At 50.0% G+C, this 21276-nt stretch overlaps 9 protein-coding genes across 9 annotated transcripts; 7 read left to right on the top strand and 2 right to left on the bottom strand.

The window, feature by feature from the left end:
* Positions 1-60: 60 nt before the first annotated feature.
* On the top strand, positions 61-1005 carry N7525_005166 (putative fructosamine-3-kinase; the record flags this gene model as incomplete). The annotated part of the gene is made up of 1 exon (XM_002565064.1): positions 61-1005. One exon carries the CDS (start codon positions 61-63, stop codon positions 1003-1005), a length of 945 nt encoding a protein of 314 aa, XP_002565110.1.
* A 407-nt stretch (positions 1006-1412) lies between these two features.
* Positions 1413-2365, top strand: N7525_005165 (uncharacterized protein; the record flags this gene model as incomplete). Its single annotated transcript, XM_061213297.1, has 3 exons — positions 1413-1507; positions 1584-1588; positions 1638-2365. The coding sequence occupies 3 exons, from the start codon at positions 1413-1415 to the stop codon at positions 2363-2365; spliced, it is 828 nt and encodes a 275-aa protein (XP_061070318.1).
* Positions 2366-2651: 286 nt separating this feature from the next.
* Positions 2652-4018, top strand: N7525_005164 (putative cyclin; the record flags this gene model as incomplete). Its single annotated transcript, XM_002565066.2, has 5 exons — positions 2652-2878; positions 2931-3012; positions 3064-3192; positions 3246-3573; positions 3636-4018. 5 exons carry the CDS (start codon positions 2652-2654, stop codon positions 4016-4018), a joined length of 1149 nt encoding a protein of 382 aa, XP_002565112.2.
* A 1231-nt stretch (positions 4019-5249) lies between these two features.
* cds1 (phosphatidate cytidylyltransferase) lies at positions 5250-6759 on the bottom strand (the record flags this gene model as incomplete). The annotated part of the gene is made up of 4 exons (XM_061213296.1): positions 5250-5288; positions 5339-6129; positions 6179-6541; positions 6585-6759. The coding sequence occupies 4 exons, from the start codon at positions 6757-6759 to the stop codon at positions 5250-5252; spliced, it is 1368 nt and encodes a 455-aa protein (XP_061070317.1).
* Positions 6760-7199: 440 nt separating this feature from the next.
* N7525_005162 (uncharacterized protein) lies at positions 7200-9458 on the top strand (the record flags this gene model as incomplete). The annotated part of the gene is made up of 2 exons (XM_002565068.1): positions 7200-7631; positions 7680-9458. 2 exons carry the CDS (start codon positions 7200-7202, stop codon positions 9456-9458), a joined length of 2211 nt encoding a protein of 736 aa, XP_002565114.1.
* Positions 9459-10486: 1028 nt separating this feature from the next.
* Positions 10487-12008, top strand: N7525_005161 (mitochondrial 37S ribosomal protein uS4m; the record flags this gene model as incomplete). The annotated part of the gene is made up of 3 exons (XM_002565069.2): positions 10487-10547; positions 10610-11041; positions 11103-12008. The coding sequence occupies exons 1-3, from the start codon at positions 10512-10514 to the stop codon at positions 12006-12008; spliced, it is 1374 nt and encodes a 457-aa protein (XP_002565115.1). The 5' UTR covers positions 10487-10511.
* A 921-nt stretch (positions 12009-12929) lies between these two features.
* N7525_005160 (uncharacterized protein) lies at positions 12930-14420 on the top strand (the record flags this gene model as incomplete). Its single annotated transcript, XM_002565070.1, has 1 exon — positions 12930-14420. One exon carries the CDS (start codon positions 12930-12932, stop codon positions 14418-14420), a length of 1491 nt encoding a protein of 496 aa, XP_002565116.1.
* A 428-nt stretch (positions 14421-14848) lies between these two features.
* Positions 14849-16293, bottom strand: N7525_005159 (pyruvate dehydrogenase (acetyl-transferring) subunit E1 alpha; the record flags this gene model as incomplete). The annotated part of the gene is made up of 4 exons (XM_002565071.1): positions 14849-15354; positions 15426-15880; positions 15946-16079; positions 16171-16293. The coding sequence occupies 4 exons, from the start codon at positions 16291-16293 to the stop codon at positions 14849-14851; spliced, it is 1218 nt and encodes a 405-aa protein (XP_002565117.1).
* A 1034-nt stretch (positions 16294-17327) lies between these two features.
* On the top strand, positions 17328-18005 carry N7525_005158 (uncharacterized protein; the record flags this gene model as incomplete). The annotated part of the gene is made up of 1 exon (XM_002565072.1): positions 17328-18005. One exon carries the CDS (start codon positions 17328-17330, stop codon positions 18003-18005), a length of 678 nt encoding a protein of 225 aa, XP_002565118.1.
* Between the last annotated feature and the right edge of the window lie 3271 nt (positions 18006-21276).

The following is a 21276-nucleotide window of genomic DNA, read 5'->3' as shown; positions in this document are numbered from 1 at the left end:
TTTGTCCATCTTAAATATCTGTTCACCACCAGTCTAGTTCTTTCTAACAAAAATCTAGTGATGTCTCCAGTACCAGAACCCATCCTTCAAGCCCTCTCACTCCCATCCGAATCAAAAGTCAGCCTCTCGACATCCGGCCTAGGCTCAGGCTTCACAAGCACAGGTATCATCCACGCCCAGATCCCCGGCAAAAATGGCGCAGAAGAGCGACGCTACTTCGTAAAAACCTCATCAAATGGCAAAGCTGCAGAAGAAATGTTCCAAGGCGAATCCGAATCCCTCAACGCAATCGCAGCTTCAGTACCAGGATTCTGTCCGCAAGCCCTAGCTTGGGGGCCACTCGACGAACCAGGGACAAAGGGCAAAACGCACTTCCTTGTGACAGAGTTCCTCCAGCTTGGCGGCAAGATGGGCCGCAGCACGAGTGACGAAACCACGCTCGCGCACCGCCTCGGGAGACTACATACCACTCCCGCACCCCCAGATCCGAACACCGGCCGGCGCAGATTCGGATTTCCCGTACCGACCTTCTGCGGAGATACCAAGCAGCCCAATCGGTTTTGTGATAGCTGGGCTGAATTCTATGCGAATGAAAGGTTGCTTACAATCCTGGCGACATCCGAAGAGCGCAATGGACCCGATGCTGGGCTGCGCGAGACGGTTGAGAAGACAGCGCATAAGGTTGTGCCTCGGTTGCTTGGGGTTGGTCATTTAGGGTATACTTCCAGTGGTGAGGGGGAGGGTATCGTGCCTGTTGTTGTTCATGGGGATTTGTGGAGTGGGAATGCTGATTGGGGTCGGATTGTTGGCTCAGGTCGCGATGAGACGCCGGGGGATGTGGTGTATGACCCGTCGGCTTGCTATGGACATAGTGAGTTTGAACTGGGGATCATGCATATGTTTGGTGGGTTTGGGTCTCGGTTCTTTGATCAATATCATCGGATTGTGCCGAAGACTGAACCTGTAGCGGAGTATGTTGATCGAGTGGAATTGTATGAATTGTGAGTTTCTTTCTTCTCTTGCTGTTGGACAATTACTGATTTAATCGGAAAAAAAAAAAGGTATCATCATCTAAATCATCATGCTATTTTTGGGGGAGGGTATCGATCTGGTGCTATGTCGATTATGCAGAAGTTGATCAGGAAGTATGGAAAAGACTAGAGTCTGATAGTTCATGCAAGGGTTTCTACTTTTCTTTTTCCTTTTTTTCTTTTTCTTTTTTCTTTTTCTCTATTATTTTCATTATCAAGCCAGTAGGGTTAAAATAACGGACACGAAGCAGCAGAAAGAAGAGTAACTAGATAGGACGCTTAGAATATGATGTCACACTAATATCCGAGGCTTGTCCAACTGATCCCTTTCTCACTTTCACCTTTCACTTCTCTATTAAAGACGTCAAATTTCATTTCGCAATGCCGGCTCATCCTGATTCCAACCTCTACCCTGAGGCCAGCGGCCCGGCCAAGACGCTGGTCGATCAGCATCGCGCTGAACAGCCATTGAAGCTGTATGCGGGGTGGTTCTGTCCGTATGTCCAGTCCCCTCTAATCTTATACAAAAATGACTGCTAACATGGTACAAAGCTTCGGTGTGTGTCCAACCACTCATCCATAGGCAATAATATTAACAAAACAAAGTGCAACGAGTGTGGCTCGCCCTCGAAGAGAAAAAGATTCCATATGAATATATCGAGGTTAACCCATACAACAAGCCAGACTCCCTACTCAAATTAAATCCCAGAGGCCTAGTCCCTACACTTTCAACGCCAGCAGGTCCACACCCACGGCCACTGTATGAATCCACTGTGATTCTAGAGTATCTGGAAGAAGCATACCCAGACCATAAACCCCGCTTCCTGCCAGAGGATGCCTACGAGCGTGCCCGCGCACGTATCTGGATTGACTATGTGTCATCTCGGATAATCCCATCATTCCACCGTTTCTTGCAGTATCAGCCTGCAGATGGCAGTGCCCAGAATCCAGATGCGGGGTTGGACCAGGCTCGGCAAGAGTTTTTGAATCACCTGAAAACCTGGACTAAGGAGATGCACGCCGAAGGGCCCTTCTTCCTTGGTGGGGATATTGGTCTACCGGATCTGGTGCTGGCTCCATGGGCGGTACGACTGTGGGCGTTTGATGAGTTTAAAAATGGTGGATTGGGAATTCCGAGTGAGGGAAAAGGGGGTCCGGAAGAGGAGATTTGGAGCCGGTGGAGGACTTGGCTGGCAGCCATTGAGAGCAGAAGGAGTGTCAAGGAGACCACTAGTGATCTTGCCCATTACCTTCCCATCTACAAGAGATATGCGGATAATACAGCTCAAAGTGAGTTAGCTAAGGCGACACGGGCTGGCAGGGGGGTTCCTTGAGGGATTTATGAGACAGTATCCTGCCATTCATGTATATCCAGCATGATCAATATGTATAATTGCACATCCTCTCCAGGGAATAGAGAATGACGGTACACACAGATATAACTATACACTTCGGAATACGGGGGAATGTACTTCCGATTTGTCCACACGTGATTAAGAGCTCTTGGACGGACACGTGATCGAGATATCAATCCAGTCACTTGTTGCGCGTCTTCATCTTGCAACTTCTAAAGATATTGCTTGATATTGCCATATTTTAAGGAAATCCGAAAAAATTGCCATGGCACGCAATATGAGGGACGAGTCTCCCCGCGGGAGCTCGACGCTGGAACCCAGCCTATCAGTCCCAGTCATCCACCCGTCTTTTATACAGGTGGCCAATCCATACATATTCGAACAGACAATTGAAAACTGCATTGAGGCAATGAACGTCAATCCCCTTCGCGAAACTTCATTGCGTCTTCAGGGCGTGGCATGGATCGACAGCGTGCGGAGAGCCCTCAACCTGTAAGTCGTTTCCAAGCCAGGCAAGATTCATCAGAACTGACTGGAAGTCCAGTCCCATTCGCACTTTCGACACGGCAGTGGGATATTACCACCGTTTTAGACTGGTGCATCCAGACAATGAGTATAATTTCACAGTGAGTTTTCTCGGAAATCCGTCAAGGAGATCAACCTAACCCGGGATACAGGATGCTGCGGCTGCGGCTCTATTCACAGCATGCAAGATCGAAGATACGCTTAAAAAGTCGCGAGACATTGTCTGCGCAGCGTACAACTTGAAAGTGGCCCCCTCGGAGCATTTATCGGCTGATGATCCCGTAAGTCGTGGTACAAGACGAGATCAGACCCGAGAATTAACGCATGTCGCTAGATGTTTGAATCCAATGCGCGTGGCATCATCGGTCTCGAAAGACTCATGTTAGAGGCCTCTGGGTTTGACTTTCGAACCCGGCATCCTCATAAGACCCTCATGAAGCTGGGTCGGCATTATGGACTACTACAAAACTCCGAAGTCTCCAATCTTGCCTACCGCATTTCAACGGATCTTTACCGCACATTTGCACCCATCAAACAAAACTCATCGACGATGGCTTTTAGCTGCCTTGAGCTTGCAGGACGACTCTTGGACCAGCGTGTCGAACAAGTAGAGTCTGGGCTAGACTATGGGCAATGGAGCACCAGCCGAGCTGAAATCATGGGTAAGTATTGTTATTGCCTTTGCATACATCTAGTGAATACCACAGTATTAACAATAACCCAGAAACCCTCTTCGATCTCCTAGAACTCTACACCCACCACCGCTCATTAACCGCCGTCGGCTCGGAATTCCCAGCAGACCGGTTCCTGACAGTCCGCATTCCACTCAACCAAGAAGCCAGCGAACACAACATCCCGCGCTACCACCCGTGGATTGGCCAGCCACGCAGACCATCCAACGGCACTGGGCCCAATGAGCCAGATACTTCACGACCTGCTCATCCCTTAACACCAATTGCCGCGAACGGGGACCGCCAGAGGACAGGCGAGCGAGGCCGTGACGCTGCGGTGCGATTCATGCTCGATCCCGCATGTGCGGATGAGGAGAGGCGACAGGTCGCAGCGTACTTCAAGGTTGAAATGGAAGAATATGAAGTAGATGGCTAAGAGATGGTTCCTGGCACCTGGCGTGCCTCATGCAGCGAGCGCAGCCAAAAAAAGGTATTGGTCCATAGGACCAATCATATAGCGGGCTTGGTGATGAGCTTGGATAAGGGCCCTATACATACTACATCCCATCTTGGTTTCAGCCAAGCAATGCTCTGGTCACGGTGACTCGCTGTCGGCTGTTCGTCCTGATTCTTATTGGGATACGCCGATATCCTTGCTAAGCTCCGATGGGGCCTTCGACCGCACTTCTCTGGACAGATGGGCGAAACACCCCAGTTTCTTGCTCTGCAGTTTCGGAACTGAGTTATCTCCAACACGAGGCTGGTATTCCAGAAATTTCCCCTTCTTGATCCATATTTCCCACGATTTCCCGATACCCCAGACATCTATGACCAGCAACGAATTCTCGATAGACACAATGAAAAAATCCATTAACTATCGATAATTGGCTTCTCATTGAAGGACGGCACCATGGTTGACTTTCGCTGTACCCGGACCTATCTAGAGTGAAAAGCTTCAAAATTTGAATTGAAAGCTATGTACAAATCTACGGTCCATTCCCTTCGCGCGTCAAAAAACAGCGAAGCTAGAGACAAGACCGCCGACGCGAAACAGACAAAGGTGTCCCCATCATCCCCTCTTCTTCTACCACTTCTGTAGAGAGACCCGTCCGTTCCACGCATCGGGAGTATAGCAGAGCTCAAGGTCAAGATGGACCGAGCAGCACAAGTCATCAAATTTAGGTCCAGTCCATGGCCCGGCAACAGTCAGAAAGAGAAGAGAAGAGAATAAAAAAAAGAGTACTAAACAAAAGTACAGGGAAACAGTCGTAAGTGAAGAAAGAAAGAAAAGATCGCCCCCGTGCCTCCGGCGTGGAAGATGTTCGCTCTTCGGGCCGGTTCATTAGAGCCCTTGCCACGGGTGGTTTTTGCCGGGTGTTGATGCCGTGTTGAAAGGCGGTAACGCGAGCGGGGCCCATGTATGTACATATCATGCATGCACACATTGGCGCTTGCATGCATATTCGGTGAACCCAAATCAAGTCCCGAATGAAGCAAGAAGCAAGAAGCAAGAAGCAAGAGGGGTCGTCGGCACAGAAACAATCGGAGGATAGTTGCAGGGGGAAAGCGCGGGGTTGAAAGGTCGTCCTCGAATGGTAGAAGTCAAAGTGAAATATGAGTGTCATAAATTTGGGTGCGTTCAATCTGAATGCCGGATAATTTTAAGTTCACCGACGCTTGAGCTCAGTGACCAGGCAATCCAGAATCTAGGAAAGGTTAGTAAGATGATCATGGTAATTGGTTGAAGGAAGCATACCGATTCTGAGACGGCACCCTGATTGTACAAGTACTTGCCCAAGCCACGAACGACCTCGAGCTGCTCGTCAACTGTAAGACCGTTGATGGCGGTCTCAATGATATCGCCCACGCTGGCCTTGTAGACAGCAATGAAGCTGTGGTAGTACATGAAAGAGAAGAAGCCCATGATGAATTGACAGTCCATACGGTCAGTGATACCGCCGTGGCCAGGAATCGACTCGCCAAAGTCCTTGATCTTGAAAGTGCGCTTCAAACCAGAAGCAAAGAATCCACCAAACGGAGCGATCAGCGAAGCGAATGTGGCGAAGGCCAAGATGTGGAACTGGATAGGTTCCACCCAGAAGGTCTTGTCCAGGCCAAAGACTTCAAGAGAGTACGGTTGCAACGTGAAGACCGGGTTCGGAACACATTCCAGACCGGTCAGAACATTCGAGCCCAGATCATTGACTGGACAGATGAAGTACTTGTAGCGGATCAGCAAGTTGGTCATGAAATAACCAAAGGCAACAGTGCAGGCCCATGCGCCAAGGAATCCCTCAACAGTCTTCTTCGGGGAGAGCTGAATGAGTTGTGTCTTTCCAAAGCTAATACCGCAGACGTAGGCGAAGATATCATTGGTGATGACCAGCGCGGCGGGGAGGAAGAACCAGATCATGCCCTCGAAAATGTTGTTCATGACGAAGTGAGCTTGGACAACAATCAAGTACAAAGCCATATGGGTCCAAGCAAACTGGGTGAATTGGAATCGATAGTGGCCCTTCTGCAGAGATCCGACAAAGAACACGAATCCTATCGACCGGGGTTAGCGGAGTAAAAGGGGAAGGGTCGAAACACTTACCCATGACGTAAAGGGTGAAGCTGATGAAGCGGTGGTGGTTCGCCAACGGAAGTAGCACCTTGTCAACAAGCAAGATGTGCTTGAAGTAGTAAATCACGCTCTCTCCGTACAGGAAATACATAGTGGTCGCCAAGAAGTACCAATTCAACGATTTGGTGAACCGCAAGTTCTTCTCCTTATTAGGGATACTGGCGATAGCGATGACTTCCTTGAACGAGATAATTTGGATGCCAGTAATTAGGGCAATAATATAAATGTGACCGGAAAACAAGGCAACGAAGAAACCGGCGATCATCACAAATGTCCATATCGTCCGGGTGATGAAGGTCTGCTTCTTCTTCTCATATTCGGATTGGGGGGTTTCTAGAAGTGAAGATCATGTCAGACCGAAATTCCGAGGTCATACTTGTGCTATACTGAAATCTAACCTCTTCAGTTATTGTTGGTGGTTTGGAGACGTTGCCATTTTTGCCGGGGCTAGTGGGCTCTGAGGGTGCATCGCTGACGTCGGAGGACACACTGAGACGTCGCTCATCATTTGACCGGTGTTGAAATCTAACATTGCGGCGAGATTTCGACATGATGTAGAAAAGGGGGCCAGAAACAGAATTCTGGACAATAGAAGTGGAGAGTGCAGAGAGCGAGAGAGGATCATCGGATTAGAAGTTCATGAGCTCATGTGAAGTGCCGAAAGCGGTCAGCTTCAGCTTCAGCCCCGTGTTTACTTTACTCTTTTTCTTTTTTTTTTCTTTTTTTTTTTTTCTTGGCTTGTAGTTATTATACCTCGGTGTATCATGCGGGTTTATTGAGTCAATCATTACTTGGCCTTCAAGTATTACATTCGTGACTAGAAATTGAAATTGGATGTGCAAGGGTTGTCATCCAGCTGCCTTGAACTGCCGTGTTTTCTCTCTCCCTCCTTATTCAACCCTCGGAACCACTCCAAGTCGAGAATGATCAAAAGCCCTCCGTGAACTTAGAACCCCTCGATTCCCTCTGGTAGTCCATTCATGGCGGGGGCATGGAAGACGACGACGACGACTACGGCTCCGATGAGTTCGACTCCCTGCCACCGGGGACGTTGTATGAGCTGGAACAGAATGCGTTCCAGGCAACTCAGGCATCGGCCTCACAGTATCACTCAAAACCCCTAAGTAGCAACCCCTTGCTACGCACTCAAGCAGTGCCATTAAACAACAATGCTGGATCGCTGAGACCGCCGCCTCGCCTACATACCGGGTTGACGAACGACTACAATACACTGGAGGTGGGGGAGTTGGAAGCCGAGGTGTACGATAATGTCGATAAACCCCATGCTATTCCTCATGGTCAACATGTGCTCGCAACGAATCCTCGATTTGCGGTCAACGAGCAGTTGGGCGATGCCATGGATGTGGACGAGTACTATGGGCAAGGGAACGCCGCCGCTGAGCTCAATGCACGCCTAGTACAGGTGAGTTAGATGAAAATTTCTTTGTATAAACTCTAACAACCTTCATAGATGGAGCAAGAAAGAGAACGAATGTTACAGGAGTTAGCTGAAGCGAGGATGCAAGTGGAAACGAAGGCCGGTGAAATCTCGATCATTCGAAGGAAACAGGCGACGATGACCCAAGACTATGACCTGCAAATAGCGTCTTTACGGAAATCCATGGCCGATGAAATGGCGAAACACAAGCAAGAAGTTGAGGCAGCCATGTCCGAAGGCAAGATATTGGCGACGGAGAATGTATTTCTTCAACAGGATCTCGTGGATGAAGCCTACCAGCTTCGAAACTACAAGTCCAAGCATCGCGAGGTGGAAGCCCCAGTGACGCCCCGAAAGTCCCGGGTTCTTCCCTTCCGCGATGGATTTGATGATGATGAAATTGCCATGATATCGCCCAGCAAGTCTGCAGCACGTTCCAAGCGAGCCACGCCGACAGTCCCAGGAAAACGTAAACGGCAATCAAGCCAAGATGCCCCTGCGCCACTGCAGTTGAATCCTGCTGGCGTGGAGCTTATTATGGCCGATGCGACTGATGCTCCGGCCGAAGTCGACGTGGCGAAGCGCAAGTCTGCAGAGGCGGGTCGCAACCAGCGACTTATGATGCGACTTTTGAGCCACCGTACGCATCCCAACCAAGAAACCGATTTCGAAGCCATGGCCAAGCTTGCATTTCCCTCGGAACCGCATCGACCCATGTCCAGCATCATTATGGAGGTCATGGCTCGTGCCGACCCGAGCAGCTACGTATTAGAATACACGCAAACGATTGCCTCGCTATGGCAGCGCGCCATCAGCGAGAAGTTCTACGAGCCGATCCCCCGATTTGAAGCTATCACAAGATACAGTTTGATGTCGGATGATGTCCCGCTCTCTGAGCTGATCACACCTTTAGTCGGAGTCTTGCAAGACACCGTGGAAGTGAATGCAGTTCCTCGCTTCAAGTACGCCCCGGCATCGCGAGATAAGCGAATTACTCGACAGACACCACAATCAGATCTGCAGCCCCTGGTTGACTCGACTGGGGCCATGCGTTTACTTTACCAAATCGCCTGCGGAGTATTGCATATAAAGAGTGCAATGGAGACATTCTGGCAAAATATCCGGATCTCGTTCATTCTCGTGATGCTGCACCCGTCACATCCACTGGGTGACATTGTGCTTTTGATGAATCTCCTGTCAACAAGTATTCGAGCAGACTCCTTCGGTCCGATTAGGACTTCTGACCAGGACCAATTGGACGTGCAAAAGTGGATTGTGGACCGCCTCACACACATGCTGAGTGAGCCCGCAATACCGGACGAAGGGATAGAGCCGTACACTGCATACGACATTTGTGCGATGCGCCTCGAGGTCCTGCTGCTGCTGGAATCGCTGACATTCAACCCTATGGCCCCATCCCAAAAGCATGCCAGTATGATCCTCGCATTACACCCGAATGCACTCGCTCGTTTATTCCGGTCAATGCACGATGAGCTGGATGCACTTTACTCCTCCCCGCCAGAGTCAGACCTGCGTGTTGCACTGGTCAATGGCCTTATGCGGCTGATTTTCGGGGTCATGCGGCAACATGGCACCTTGATCAATATGCAGGAGAAGCTGGCGTGTGTACCTGGCAGCAAACAGAAACATCTCGTTGTGTTAACTCGCTTGGCGTTTTGCGATGGGACTGTGCTGGAGGCGGGCATCGATGATGAAACCGTTGATATGGCGCACGAGCTACTGGAGGAATGGACTAATCCCCAAGAAGCAGAGTCATTAGCGGAGGCCTTCCCAAGTTCTAGGAGAGACTGACACAGTGAGAACAAGACGTTTAATGTTGAACGACTGGGAGTTTTGTATGCATTTGACATGGCGTAATGAGTTCTCTGGAGTTACTAGCATATTCCTTTACCATATACCAGAACAATTTCATTTTCTTTTACAAGCATTCAAGATATAAGGGAAAAGCTACAGAGACGTAGCTCCATAAGAGGTTTGAGACATCCAACAGACGTGAGCTGCAACAGTTGCAGGGTTTTCACTATCCGAGTCCCATTACTCCAGCAGGTTCCCACCTCTCAGTGGTTAAAACTGTGCAGTAAGGGACCAGGAAAGGGAATCAAGTGGGTCATGTCTAGAGGATAGGGGCTTGGAGACATTGTACAACATAGGCACCACACGACGCGTCAGACACGTCCTGGTGGGATTTCTAGGAGGGACGATCTGTCAGAGCTTCATCGACAGAGTCAACAACATTAAGGGGCCATGAGAATGGGGAGATCCTTCAGGGGGGGGGAGAGCATCGATAGAACACAACAAGGCTTCCTGGTCTCACTTCAAAGGCCTATCATGACTACATGTACAGTGCTTCATATGCCAACTACGAATATCCTCTTCTCCAAGATCGAGCCACTGGCCCAAGGATTGATGAAAAGAAAAGACTCCACGAATGGAGGTGCCAAAGAATACGCCTGTCAATGACCCATAAAGAACCATTGAACAGACTGTTCCGCCACGCTGTGCAATGCAGGGACCAGTCTGTGGTGAGAACGTCTTGTTGATCACGGTCACCCAAACAAGGTAAGTATGAAGAAGAAAGAAAAAGAGAGGAAGAGCCGGGGGCCAGGCGCCTATATATACCCCTTTCTACAGGGCGGTGGCAGAATCTGCCCAGGCAAACATCGAGTTCCCCTTACATGATATGCAAACTAGACAAACATCCAATAGTTAGTTAAGTTATCTGCCGCCCTATTTTTCAGGCATCAATTTCCTAGCAGTCACGTGCATTGAAGTTTTGAGACTCTGCCAAATTGGCCCTGGGTAACATATTATTTGCTACAGCATTGTGTCTAACGAGTCGCCACAATGAGAAACAGAGCCAGCAACACATTGTCGAAAGGCGTATGTCTTCCTACTATACTGGGTTGTCCCAATTCCAATAAGGCTAACAAGACACTGGTCAGAAAATCCGTCAATCATGGAGCAAATACAACCTGTATAACATGCAACGATTCCGCAGCCCACCCACCACCAATCGCACATTCTTCCAGCAGAAATGGTCTGCTAAGGCTGCCTCCCGTGCCTATCACGGCGAGCAGGTCCGTGAGGGACAGTGGAAACGCATGTTCAACCATCGCATTCGCAGTGTTATCCCGATGAATGCATCCGACTTGGCCGCTGATGACGGTTCCCTAGTCTCGTCCGGCCGAGGCTCAGGACTTGATAAGGGTGGAAAGCCCGCTTACCAGACACGTCCTACACCTTACACCCACATGACCTTTGCACCCCTGGAGCGCCGGTTGGATGTAGCCATCTTCCGAGCTCTGTTTGCTAGCAGTGCCAGACAGGCGAGACAGTTCGTCATCCACGGAGCGGTCACTGTTAATGGGCAAAAGGTATGATGCGATATGGGAAGCTACCGATTCCTTGATTACTGACTCGCTTTTGTGTTACTAGATGAAACACCCCAGCTACCTCCTCAACCCCGGTGACCTCTTCCAGGTCGACCCAGACCGTGTCTTGTACGCTACTGGTCACACGAAAACTCCGTACGAGCGACGCCAGGGCCGATTGACTCGGAGAAAAGCTAAGGCCGAGAGCTCAAAGGGAGCCGAGGAAGCCGAGGCCGCACCGGAGACCGCCAAGGAAGAGACCAAGGAGACTGAAAAGGAAGATACTAAGGAGACTGAAAAGGAAGATACTAAGGAGACTCTCAAGGCGCTTCTGGCACAGGCTAAGTCTGTCATGTCTGCAGGCAAGAACACACTCGCGCCCCAGCGCAAGCAGGAGCTACGCGGTTTCCAACAAGCCGTCCGCCGCGTATTGTCCCGCTCCGAGTCCAGTACCGTCCTCGCTGACAGCCTGGAGGCCCAGTTCTCCCAGCTAACCCTGCTTCTCAAGGCCAAACGGAGCGAGAAGCCAGAGAAGAAGGATGTGAAGCCCCGTCCCGAAGATGCTTTCGCCACCGACAGGGGAGATGCAGAGGTGGCTTCCGCGAAGAAAGATACAGAAGCCACAGCCAGCGACAAGCTCTCCGAAGCCTTCGCGCAGGCAACGCTGGGTAATGAGGTGGATGCCTCGGAACTCAGCGACGAAGAGTTCGACACGCTCAAGCGCGCCCTTACTCAAATGCGCGACAACCCTCTCGACAACAGCAAGACCTACTCCACCCCCTGGCAGCCACGCCAATACATGTCTGCTTTTGCCTTCATCCCGCGCTACCTCGAGGTCAACCAGAACATTTGTGCAGCCGTGTACCTGCGCCACCCCGTGGCCCGCCCCGGTTCCGCCGAGGTGCCCACTCCCTTCGGCGAGTCCATTGCCACTCCGGCTTATGGCTGGTACCTGAGGAGACGGTGGTAGAGGATGCGATTGGCTTGTCTTTCTCTGCCTAGCCTGTCCCTATCTCGTTTCTCTCTACTGTTCTACTGTTCTACTATTTTTCTCTCCCCTAAACTTCCCGTCTGTGTATTAGTGGGCGCTTAGATCTCCCTCCCTTTCTGCATATTTCTGGATCATGTTGACCATGGTGTTGGTTCCTGTTTTGCTTGTCTTTGGGGCTCTTTGTGTCAGCTCTACCCCCTGTACCACCATAGCCATGATGTGTTATAAATGGATATATTATTGAAGCTATTGTTTCATGCTGTATATTGGCCGGTCATTTGTATGGTCCTTGAGTAGACCTGGCGACTTTCCTCCCTTGTTGTGGGTGGATATTGTGCCAAACAGCCTGTTCTTGATGTACTGCTGGATTCTAAATCCATAGAAGATATTAAGAACCTTACGCAAAGTTGTAGGAACACGATAATACTCGTAGGCAATTACCTACCTCCAACATAAAGTTGGTCGAGTGTCCAATATATACTCCTCCGTACACCGCACTTATATAAATATGCAGCCAATGGATACTACCTAGGTAGAATCCCACAGGAACTATATAACTCAAACGGTACATATAATTAAGTACAATCTAAACATCGCCAATGTGTAAGATTGTCCAATTGAAGCTCTACAAGATTGTATAGTTAGCCAGAGCTGCAATAGATGCTTGGCGCACGGACCCCCCTAGAAAACCCTCAAGTGAAATCCATCGCAGCTTTATCTTTATCCCCACAGATCGACAAGGACATTCTACATTAGTCTGCTACACTATTGTCACCCTATTGATGGCTACTTTGAACTAAGGAGGCTATCTCCTGGACCCCATAGGCCAGCCAACTTGCACTGTTGGTCTCCCATAGCGCCTGTTCGACTGCTATTGCTACTGCGAAAGCTGCTATCCTCATGACGCGCATTCAACCACACGAATACGGCCATCCTTCGTACCACCCTCCACAAAATTCCTTTGGAACAGTACCATCTGGCCTGCGCTCAGGGTTCAGCCCAGCCTCTCAGTCCGTGTCTGTGGTAGTGAGGAATCCACCTACGTCTGATAACGCATCGGCGAGCAGCGAAGAGACACCTGGAGGGGCAAATCTGACCGGAAGTGATTCACGTGAAGGAGACATCCTCCAAACCGATCTATACTATGCGCCGATGCCGGTGGGCGTAGCTCAAGCCAGCGAAGGAGATGGATCAAGACTGATGTCGGGACCGACCACCAACAGAGGGACGAAGCGCAGTCACAACGGCGACGATGAGCTCAATGGCGACACTTCACGACAGCATAGACGTCTCACCACCAAAGAAGAAGTAGCGCTCTTCGAGATCTGCAACCGAAACGCAGACACCTTCGGCAGCCGCAGTAATCTGTGCAAGTGGTGGATATCCATTGCCGCCGAGTTCAAACGTACCCATGAGGGCCGTTCATACTCGTGGCATTCGGTGCGGCGCAAAGTTGAAATGGTTACGAGGCAGCGCATCAAGTTCCTGGAGGACCAGAGACAGCGGGGCTCAAACGCACCCGGTTCGACGGCCGAGGAATTGATGAACCCGCAATGGTTAGCTGCCGTCGATGCCTGGCTTCCGACCTGGCAGCGGTGGGAAGAATCCGAAAACCGGCGTATTGCAAAGCGGGATGAGCTCAAGAAGCGCAGACAGCCGCAGCCCTGGCGCCAGAATTCGAATAATGGAGACCAGGAACCATGGCGGAACCTGGCTGGACCATCTGCCACTAGCCCGACTGATGCCAACGGCGCAATGATGGGTATGCTACACCAACCTATTGCGAATAACGTCGGTGACGCTACCCTCCCGGCTACCAGCCCCACGCCTTCGCCCTCAATTACTGGCCCTGCACCACCCGCGCATTTCCTCGAATCACCCTCCACCCCTGTCTCTGCGAGCACATCACTGAGACTGCCACCGGGTTTCGAGAATATGTTCTCAACCCCACAAAGCACATCAAAAGTCGCGCCCCTTCCCTCCATATCCACACCACCAGTTCCACAACCCGACGGCCGTATGGTCTCAGCCGTCCTCGAAACCCTGGGAAAACTCAACAAACACCTAGACTCCACATCGGGGGGTGGTATAGACCCGAGTGTCACCTCACCTGTGATCTCGGCCTTGGTGCAGGCCGCCTCTGAACCACCGGTTCTAGCTTCTCCACGGCAATCACAGCACCCGCAAGTACAGCCTACGTTACAACCACAGCCACAGCAAGGTCCTACTCACACCCAGCTTGAGCAAATGAAGGAAGAGCTACGTCAGGAGATGCAGGCCCAGTTTCGAAGCGAACTGGAGCGCGAACGTGTTGCTATGGAGGAAAAGCTGGACTCTGTGCAGCGGACCCAGGACCTGATTCTTGAGATGTTGAGACAAGAGCCTGCTTGATGCAGATGGAGTCTTAAGTCTTGTACTTTTTCTCTAGGCGTGGCTTGTGTTGTCTGGCTTCTATTCTTACTTGTACTTCTACTTTCTCTTTTTCTTTCTGATATGATACCCATTATCGACTGCGAAGGACGGCGGGCCTGCCATATCTTCGAGAGGGCTGATATTGCTACCCAAGTCTTTACTTGATATTCTCGATGAAGACATTGCAAGACTACTTCCTAAAATTTGACGAGCTTGAAAAGGACCCAGCCGATGGCAATTGCTCTCTACTCTAGAACAGAAAACAAGTAAACAAACATAAGAGAAAATAGTCATCGGGCTAAATTACAGATAAATGATAGAACGACCCAAGAATTCCTTCCCGAGCCTTCACACAACGATTAAAAGCTCTTTCACGATGCACAGAAGTGCCTATAGCGCGAAACAATCTAGTAGTAGAAGGTCTCATCGACGGTACGACCACGCATCCACTTGGGCTCAGAGCCACGGACGTAGATGTCCTCGAAGAGAATGCGGGAAGTGTTATCGGGGACGGGCATCTTCTCAGCCTCGGCGACCTCGGCGTCGACGTTGGCACGGGCGGTCTTGTCGAGACCCTTGAGCTCCTCCTCGGAGGTGACGCCCCACTCGAGCATCTTCTGCTTGAGACCAGCGATGGGGTCATGGGTGCTGCGCATGCGCTGGATCTCCTCTCGGCTGCGGTAGGTGGTACCGGGGTCGGACATGGAGTGGCCACCGTAACGGTAGGTGACGTACTCTAGAACGAGGGGTCCGTTGCCGGTGATGGCGTAGTTCTTGCTGTACTGGACGGCGGCCTTGGTGGCAAGGACGTCCATGCCGTTGACCTTCAGACCGGGGATGTACTGGCCGCGCTTGTAGTACTCGGTCAGAGCGGAGGAGCGAGAGGCGGAGGTACCCATGCCGTACTTGTTGTCTAGAGAAACATAAACGTTAATACATCTGTGGCTTTTCTGAGGCTGTAAAGTCTTGGAATAGACCACTTACTCTCACAACCGAAGAGAACGGGCAGGTTCCAGAGCTTGGCCATGTTGAAGGCCTCGAAGACCTGACCCTGGTTGGAGGCACCGTCACCGTAGAGAACGATGGAGGTGTTGGGCTGCTCGTTGTACTGCTGGGCGAAGGCCAGACCAGCACCGACGGGCACCTGGGCACCGACGATACCGTTACCACCGTAGAAGTTCTCGGCGAACATGTGCATGGAACCACCCTTTCCGTACGCGATACCCTCGCGGCGGCCGAGAAGCTCACCAATGATGGACTTGACGGTACCACCACGCATCATAGCGAAACCGTGGCAACGGTAAGCGGTAATAACCTTGTCCATGCGGGTGATGGCGTGCTCAATTCCGACAGCGACGGCTTCCTGTCCGGTCGACAGATGGCAGAAACCCCGGATCTTCTTCTCCTTGTACAGACGATCGGCGGCCATCTCCATACGTCTGCAAAAAGAACGAGCAGTCAGTCAACGGCTAGTCCAAAACATCCGCTATTCTGCTTATCGTACCTCATCGCGACCATGTCGTAGTACATCTGCTTGAGCTCCTTCTTGGAGGTCTCGAGAGTGTACGAGGGTGGGTCGAGCTCGTAGGTCTCGAAGCTCTCATCGGAGAGACGGACAGTGAACGGCTTATCATCCTCCTGTTAAAGCGCAAGCACAAGCATCAGCAATTGAAACTCCGGAACCTTTGGGGCGAGGTTTTTCAGATCTTCCGGATAGGGCTCAACAAACCTGCGGCACCGGGCTCTCGACGTTGGCGGAAGCGGCGTCGGTGGTAACAGTGCGACGGGCAAGAGGAGTGAAGGCACGACGCCTCAAGGGCGCAGCCTGACGGACCGCAGCACGGAAGAGCATTTTGTGAGGGAATTGGAGATGGTACGTTGTAGATGATAAGCACCTTTTTCCGTCCCAACAACTCTCTTCAATTTTGCCGTCTTAGTCAGCTTCCAGATCGGGGCCGCCCGGTGAGGAACGTCAGGCCGGCTCCGATGTTAAACTACTTGACTTCGCTGAACATTGATTCTCCTATATTTGCTCGGATATTTCTTGTATCTGGTGATTAATTCCCTTGGAATTATCAAAATGGGCCATCGCAGTTAACAAATGGCATCTCTGTTGTGCTTGCCTGAGATTTTGTTCTGGTTTCGATCTCCGGTCCAACCCCAACGGTTCGATTCACCTCTATATACCATAGCAACTTCAACCCTTTGGCGACAAGAAGATAGAATTCAAGATCCTCTGGGGAACTAATCACCTCTTCGATACCTGTAGGTCATTGGATCTGCTTGTAGCGAGCTTAACAAGCAATAATCTTCTAGAACCAAATATATGTTGCATACAAGGCTGGGATATATCAGTGATCAAGAGGGCACCATACTAACAACCTAATTTGGTAAACGGTCAAAATTACATTAGCAGTCATGAGAACAGAGTCTCAGACAATCAGACTTGAATATGCCAAAGTTCGAAGTATGTCTGTTTTCGACTGTGAGGCAGAAAAAGGCCACCCCCAAATGGATATCAAAAGGCAGTTGACACCAACCCCAAGGTCTATTGAGACGAATAGCTATTGAGAGTCTCAAAAGGCAAAACCGTCCTTCTCACATGTCCTCTTCAACAACTCCAAGATTCTTACTCATATGAATAAGATCCCAAGATGATGCTTTATTGACTTTATTGACTCTATTGACTTTCCAAATGGAAGTGCAGTTTGTTCAGGCACTGCGTGTCGAAGGCCGGGCCTCATTATTTAAAATGCTGGCTTCTCCCTTCATTGTCCTCTTTTTTCTTTGCATCAGCTTCTGAACCGGTGTGACCAAGGTATCTTTGCACCATGCCTCTATCTAAGGACAGGAAGCTAACAAACATCAAGCAGCACCAATCTCGATATGGCGGAATCCACTGCCAGCGCACCCCTTCCGTTGGGTCCTCCCGCTGGCCCTCCCATCGGCACTGCTATGGAACCTCTGGTTGTGTTCGTTGCTCGTGGCGCTCCGGGCCCCACACACGTCGACATCGGCCAGATGAAGTACTACCTTCGTCCCGCCCTGATTGAGCTCCAGGGAAAGTTCCAGCGCAAGTATGGGGATCTGGAAGGACGTTCCTACTGCTACTGCCCATTGATTCATAAATCAATCACCCACCTTGAGCCAGATTCCGACTCGTTCAAGTCTCTGACCGATATCCTCATGTATGGCCGGATCCATAGCTGCGACATCATGTTTGTCTTGAACCACTGGGACGCCATCACCTCCGACGGACCGAGCTTTGCCAATATCTTCAAAGGTTTCACCGACGTCAAAGTGACCATTCGCGCCCACGGCACGATTTCAGCGGACCACAATTGCGAATTCCACGACCTCGACGCCCACAAAGTCAGCGCTCACTACCAGGGCTTGATCCGACTGGAAGAACAGTTTCTTATTGATGATGCACTGCGTTACGTGGTCAGAGTCGAAGAAGTCCGTGGAGTCAGGATCGGAGTGGAGGAGTCGGTTACCCTGATGAGGGACTTGACTGGCGAACCTGAGGAACAGCTGCTGGAGAGAGTGCAGTGGTTGCTTTGATACAGGGAAAATGAACTGAGGAAATGGGCTCTTGGATATTCATGGAGATGTGAGGAACTCTGACGACGGACGTTTTCCCTCCATGGGTTGAGACATGTGATTCTATGCCAAAGTTCCTTTATCCGAGGGTTAAAGCCCCGATTGTACCTTAGCGCCAGCTTTGAGAAAGCTCACTTACAACGCCCGAGCAAGCCTTGAGCTCTGCTTGTCTTTGGGATCAAATGAAACCGTTAATACATTGATATCTCTTTACTTTCGGTAAATGATTATTTGAAGTATCGTACGGTGTAGACCATGGATCGTGTTCGCCCTGAACGTCTTCATTTTTAGCCAAAGCCGAAATCGGTTCCATCATGGGTTGTATATGAGAACCCGTGGAGCTGTCGACGGCCAAGCAATTGCTTACCTATGTACCTATTAGAATCCATTCATACTGACCATGAAAATACAAGTCAAACCTCATCAAGAGCTTTAGGCTAACACAACTCTGCCTACACACCAATCGGACGACACCCATACACCACAAGCGTTAGAACGCTGTTATACCAACCATACGATCTCAACAGCTTGCATTGTGTAGGGCGTTGATAGCCGAGCCAATTGAAACATACACATCTAAAGTACGAACTCGACACGTCATACCGGCACAATCAAAGCCGTTGAACAAAGATCAGGAAAGACATGTCGTATTGACCTAACGCTCAAACGAAATACGTGTCAAAAAGTATCAATGCACAAAGTACGGAGTCAAGAACAGATGTATCCGAAATTACCCCGCGAGTGTAAAAGTGATGGATCTTAAACACACTACAACATAGACGCCATTGGCACTCCATTGGCACTATCGGGGGAAAAGGCAGGATACCAAAGCCCGACATCTGAATTGGCGAATAACGCCACGTCTCCATCGGTTCGTGCATTGGCTCAAGTTTATCCATAACTTAGTTATATTAACTTATATTAATTTATTCCAACGGCCACGTTAACCTTTACAAATGATAGACCTGAAACACCGTGTTGATTCAGGTAAGTTCAGGTAAGACAGATTGCGATCGAATAAGACTCATAGTGGCCCAAGCTGATGGGATTCAAGCCATCCCGCCGTAGGACCCTTACCTACTCCGTACCTTGTGTGAGGGTCTGTGTGTGAGAGAACGAGTGGTGAAGGAGCACCCTAAAGGATCTGAACCATCCGCTTGCACGGACGATCTGCGTTGCAGGTGTACACTGGACTACCCTTTTCTGAAACCAACCCGGTCGATTGTAGAGCTATCAGCGTCATCGGACGCACCGTTGTCTTAAAAAGACACATTGACTTGTGACAGAAATCAGTTCTGGATTAGCCCAACCCCGAAGGATCTATATCCTCGTCATGAAGTAGCTGCAGTCTACTGCATCTACTGAACTTTGGTCACAATTTCAAGTCCTCGAGTCTTTTATGCTAACGATTATCGGTTCGGGATCAGCCTGGCCAATGAGACCTGCATGGATATGCAGTTACCTGCAGGTAGGAACCAATCAACCGTATTTACTATTAAGGGATTACAGGGTTGCATTTCTAAACTTATGTATGTACGGAGTGCGGAGTACAAAGTAAGAGAATGCTAGATGATAGCCCGGAGGTATCATGGTGATTATGTCACTTCCAAGTTGGTCAATTCTTTTACAAGCGACTAGTTCGTACTCTGAAACACTGGACCACTACAACATACAGAATTGAGAAAGAGGGAAAGGATCAACCGGCTAAAAGGAGTTAGACTGTGTTTACATTACTATCTCCGCTATGGAAACTTTCAACGGTGATGATCATTGATCTATGCGCTTCAATATCCAAAGTACATCTATACATATATGTGGATCGTTGTACAGAGTACTCCGTATTGTTGTAAGAAGAATAGCCGTGTTAATTTTGACGGTCTAGAGCCAACACAGCCAACTGAGCTGTCAGATAGGGTTTGCCACAACTCTATATGCCTAGACTTGACAGCTCCAGGGCCGAGCAGCAAGGATTTGTTACCAGTCAACTCCGCTCTTGTCCGTTCTTTGTAGTTGCAATTAGCCTGCATAGTAATTCTCCGACGCAGATGACGCGCAGGCCAGCATAGGGGGTGTACCGACATAGTTTGTGATAGATCCAATATCAAAACCCCACCTCAAAAGGGGGAGGCGTTGCCAATCGTCATCTACCACGAGGATTTGACAATTTATGCAGAGCACTCATTGACGATGCCTTCGGCAAGCCAGGATTCCGAGACAATGGAGAAGTAGCTAAACTGAGCACAGACACTGTGCAGCAACCAAAAAACCAGAAACATAGAAAACATAGGAGTATGTCGATCACCGCGTAAACGACATTCGCACCCACCCGGGCAACGGAACGACCCATAAACGGGGAGCTGCAGTTAATGATGTGCAAATCAATTTCTCCTAGTTTCGCGTCTCCTATTACTAGGACAGATGATTTAAGCGCTAACGAGTGGGACAAAATACGATAGACCCGCCGGTGTCGAATTGCAGGCGCGACGAGGGAGATCAGGAGTTAAAGCGAAGACGAGCCACACCAATTAGGCCAAGGGGATTTTCTGTTGACCCTTGACCCATTTTCTGGGAGCTCGGGAAGTGGCCTACCATGTGGCTTATAGCAGAAAATATCCGTTGGAGTCCGCTGCTGGAGGAGTGATCGTCAAAACTCCGGAGGAGTGTCTATACGCCCATTTAGGATATCCAAAGCCGAGGACCAATTTTGTTGTTCCAGGTGTCACACGGACTTGGGCTTGAAGCCGGGGTAAAGGGTAAACCCTGGAATAGTCGAAGAGAAATTGCGTCATTGCAGAAATGATTTCGACCAAAGGAATAAAGTCTCCGTTTTCCAGAATCCCCAGGACAACTTTTGACAGGGAAAGCCCGGAGGATCGACAGAGAACCTTGGGAATTTGCCACTGTTCCAGGAGCGTGGTCCTTAGCCAATATAGGGTGGGTATACGGCTAGTGGATAAATGAGCCGCCTACAACCACGTGAGTCGGTAATTAGTATATTAGCGGATATTAAATTAATCCGATCCGAAGTAAATCCACTCGTCAACCTTGTTATCACCACTCACGGATTTAGGTTTCCCGTTCTTGGACTGGAGTAATTCCTAAGGTTAGGGCCCCGGTGGATTCGCCGAATATTTGAGTATTGAGAGTCCATGGAAAAGATATGGAAAGGATGTGGATAGCCCCGAAAGAAGCAACTTTTGGAAAGATTTAAGAGAGTTATGAATTGCAGAAG

This window comes from Penicillium rubens (genome assembly GCF_028828025.1).
Source record: "Penicillium rubens strain IBT 27055 chromosome Unknown utg000002l_segment0_segment0, whole genome shotgun sequence".
NCBI classification, from domain to species: domain Eukaryota; kingdom Fungi; phylum Ascomycota; class Eurotiomycetes; order Eurotiales; family Aspergillaceae; genus Penicillium; species Penicillium rubens.
The sequence above is the reverse complement of the archived record's forward strand: the minus strand, read 5'-3'. Positions and strand labels throughout refer to the sequence as shown.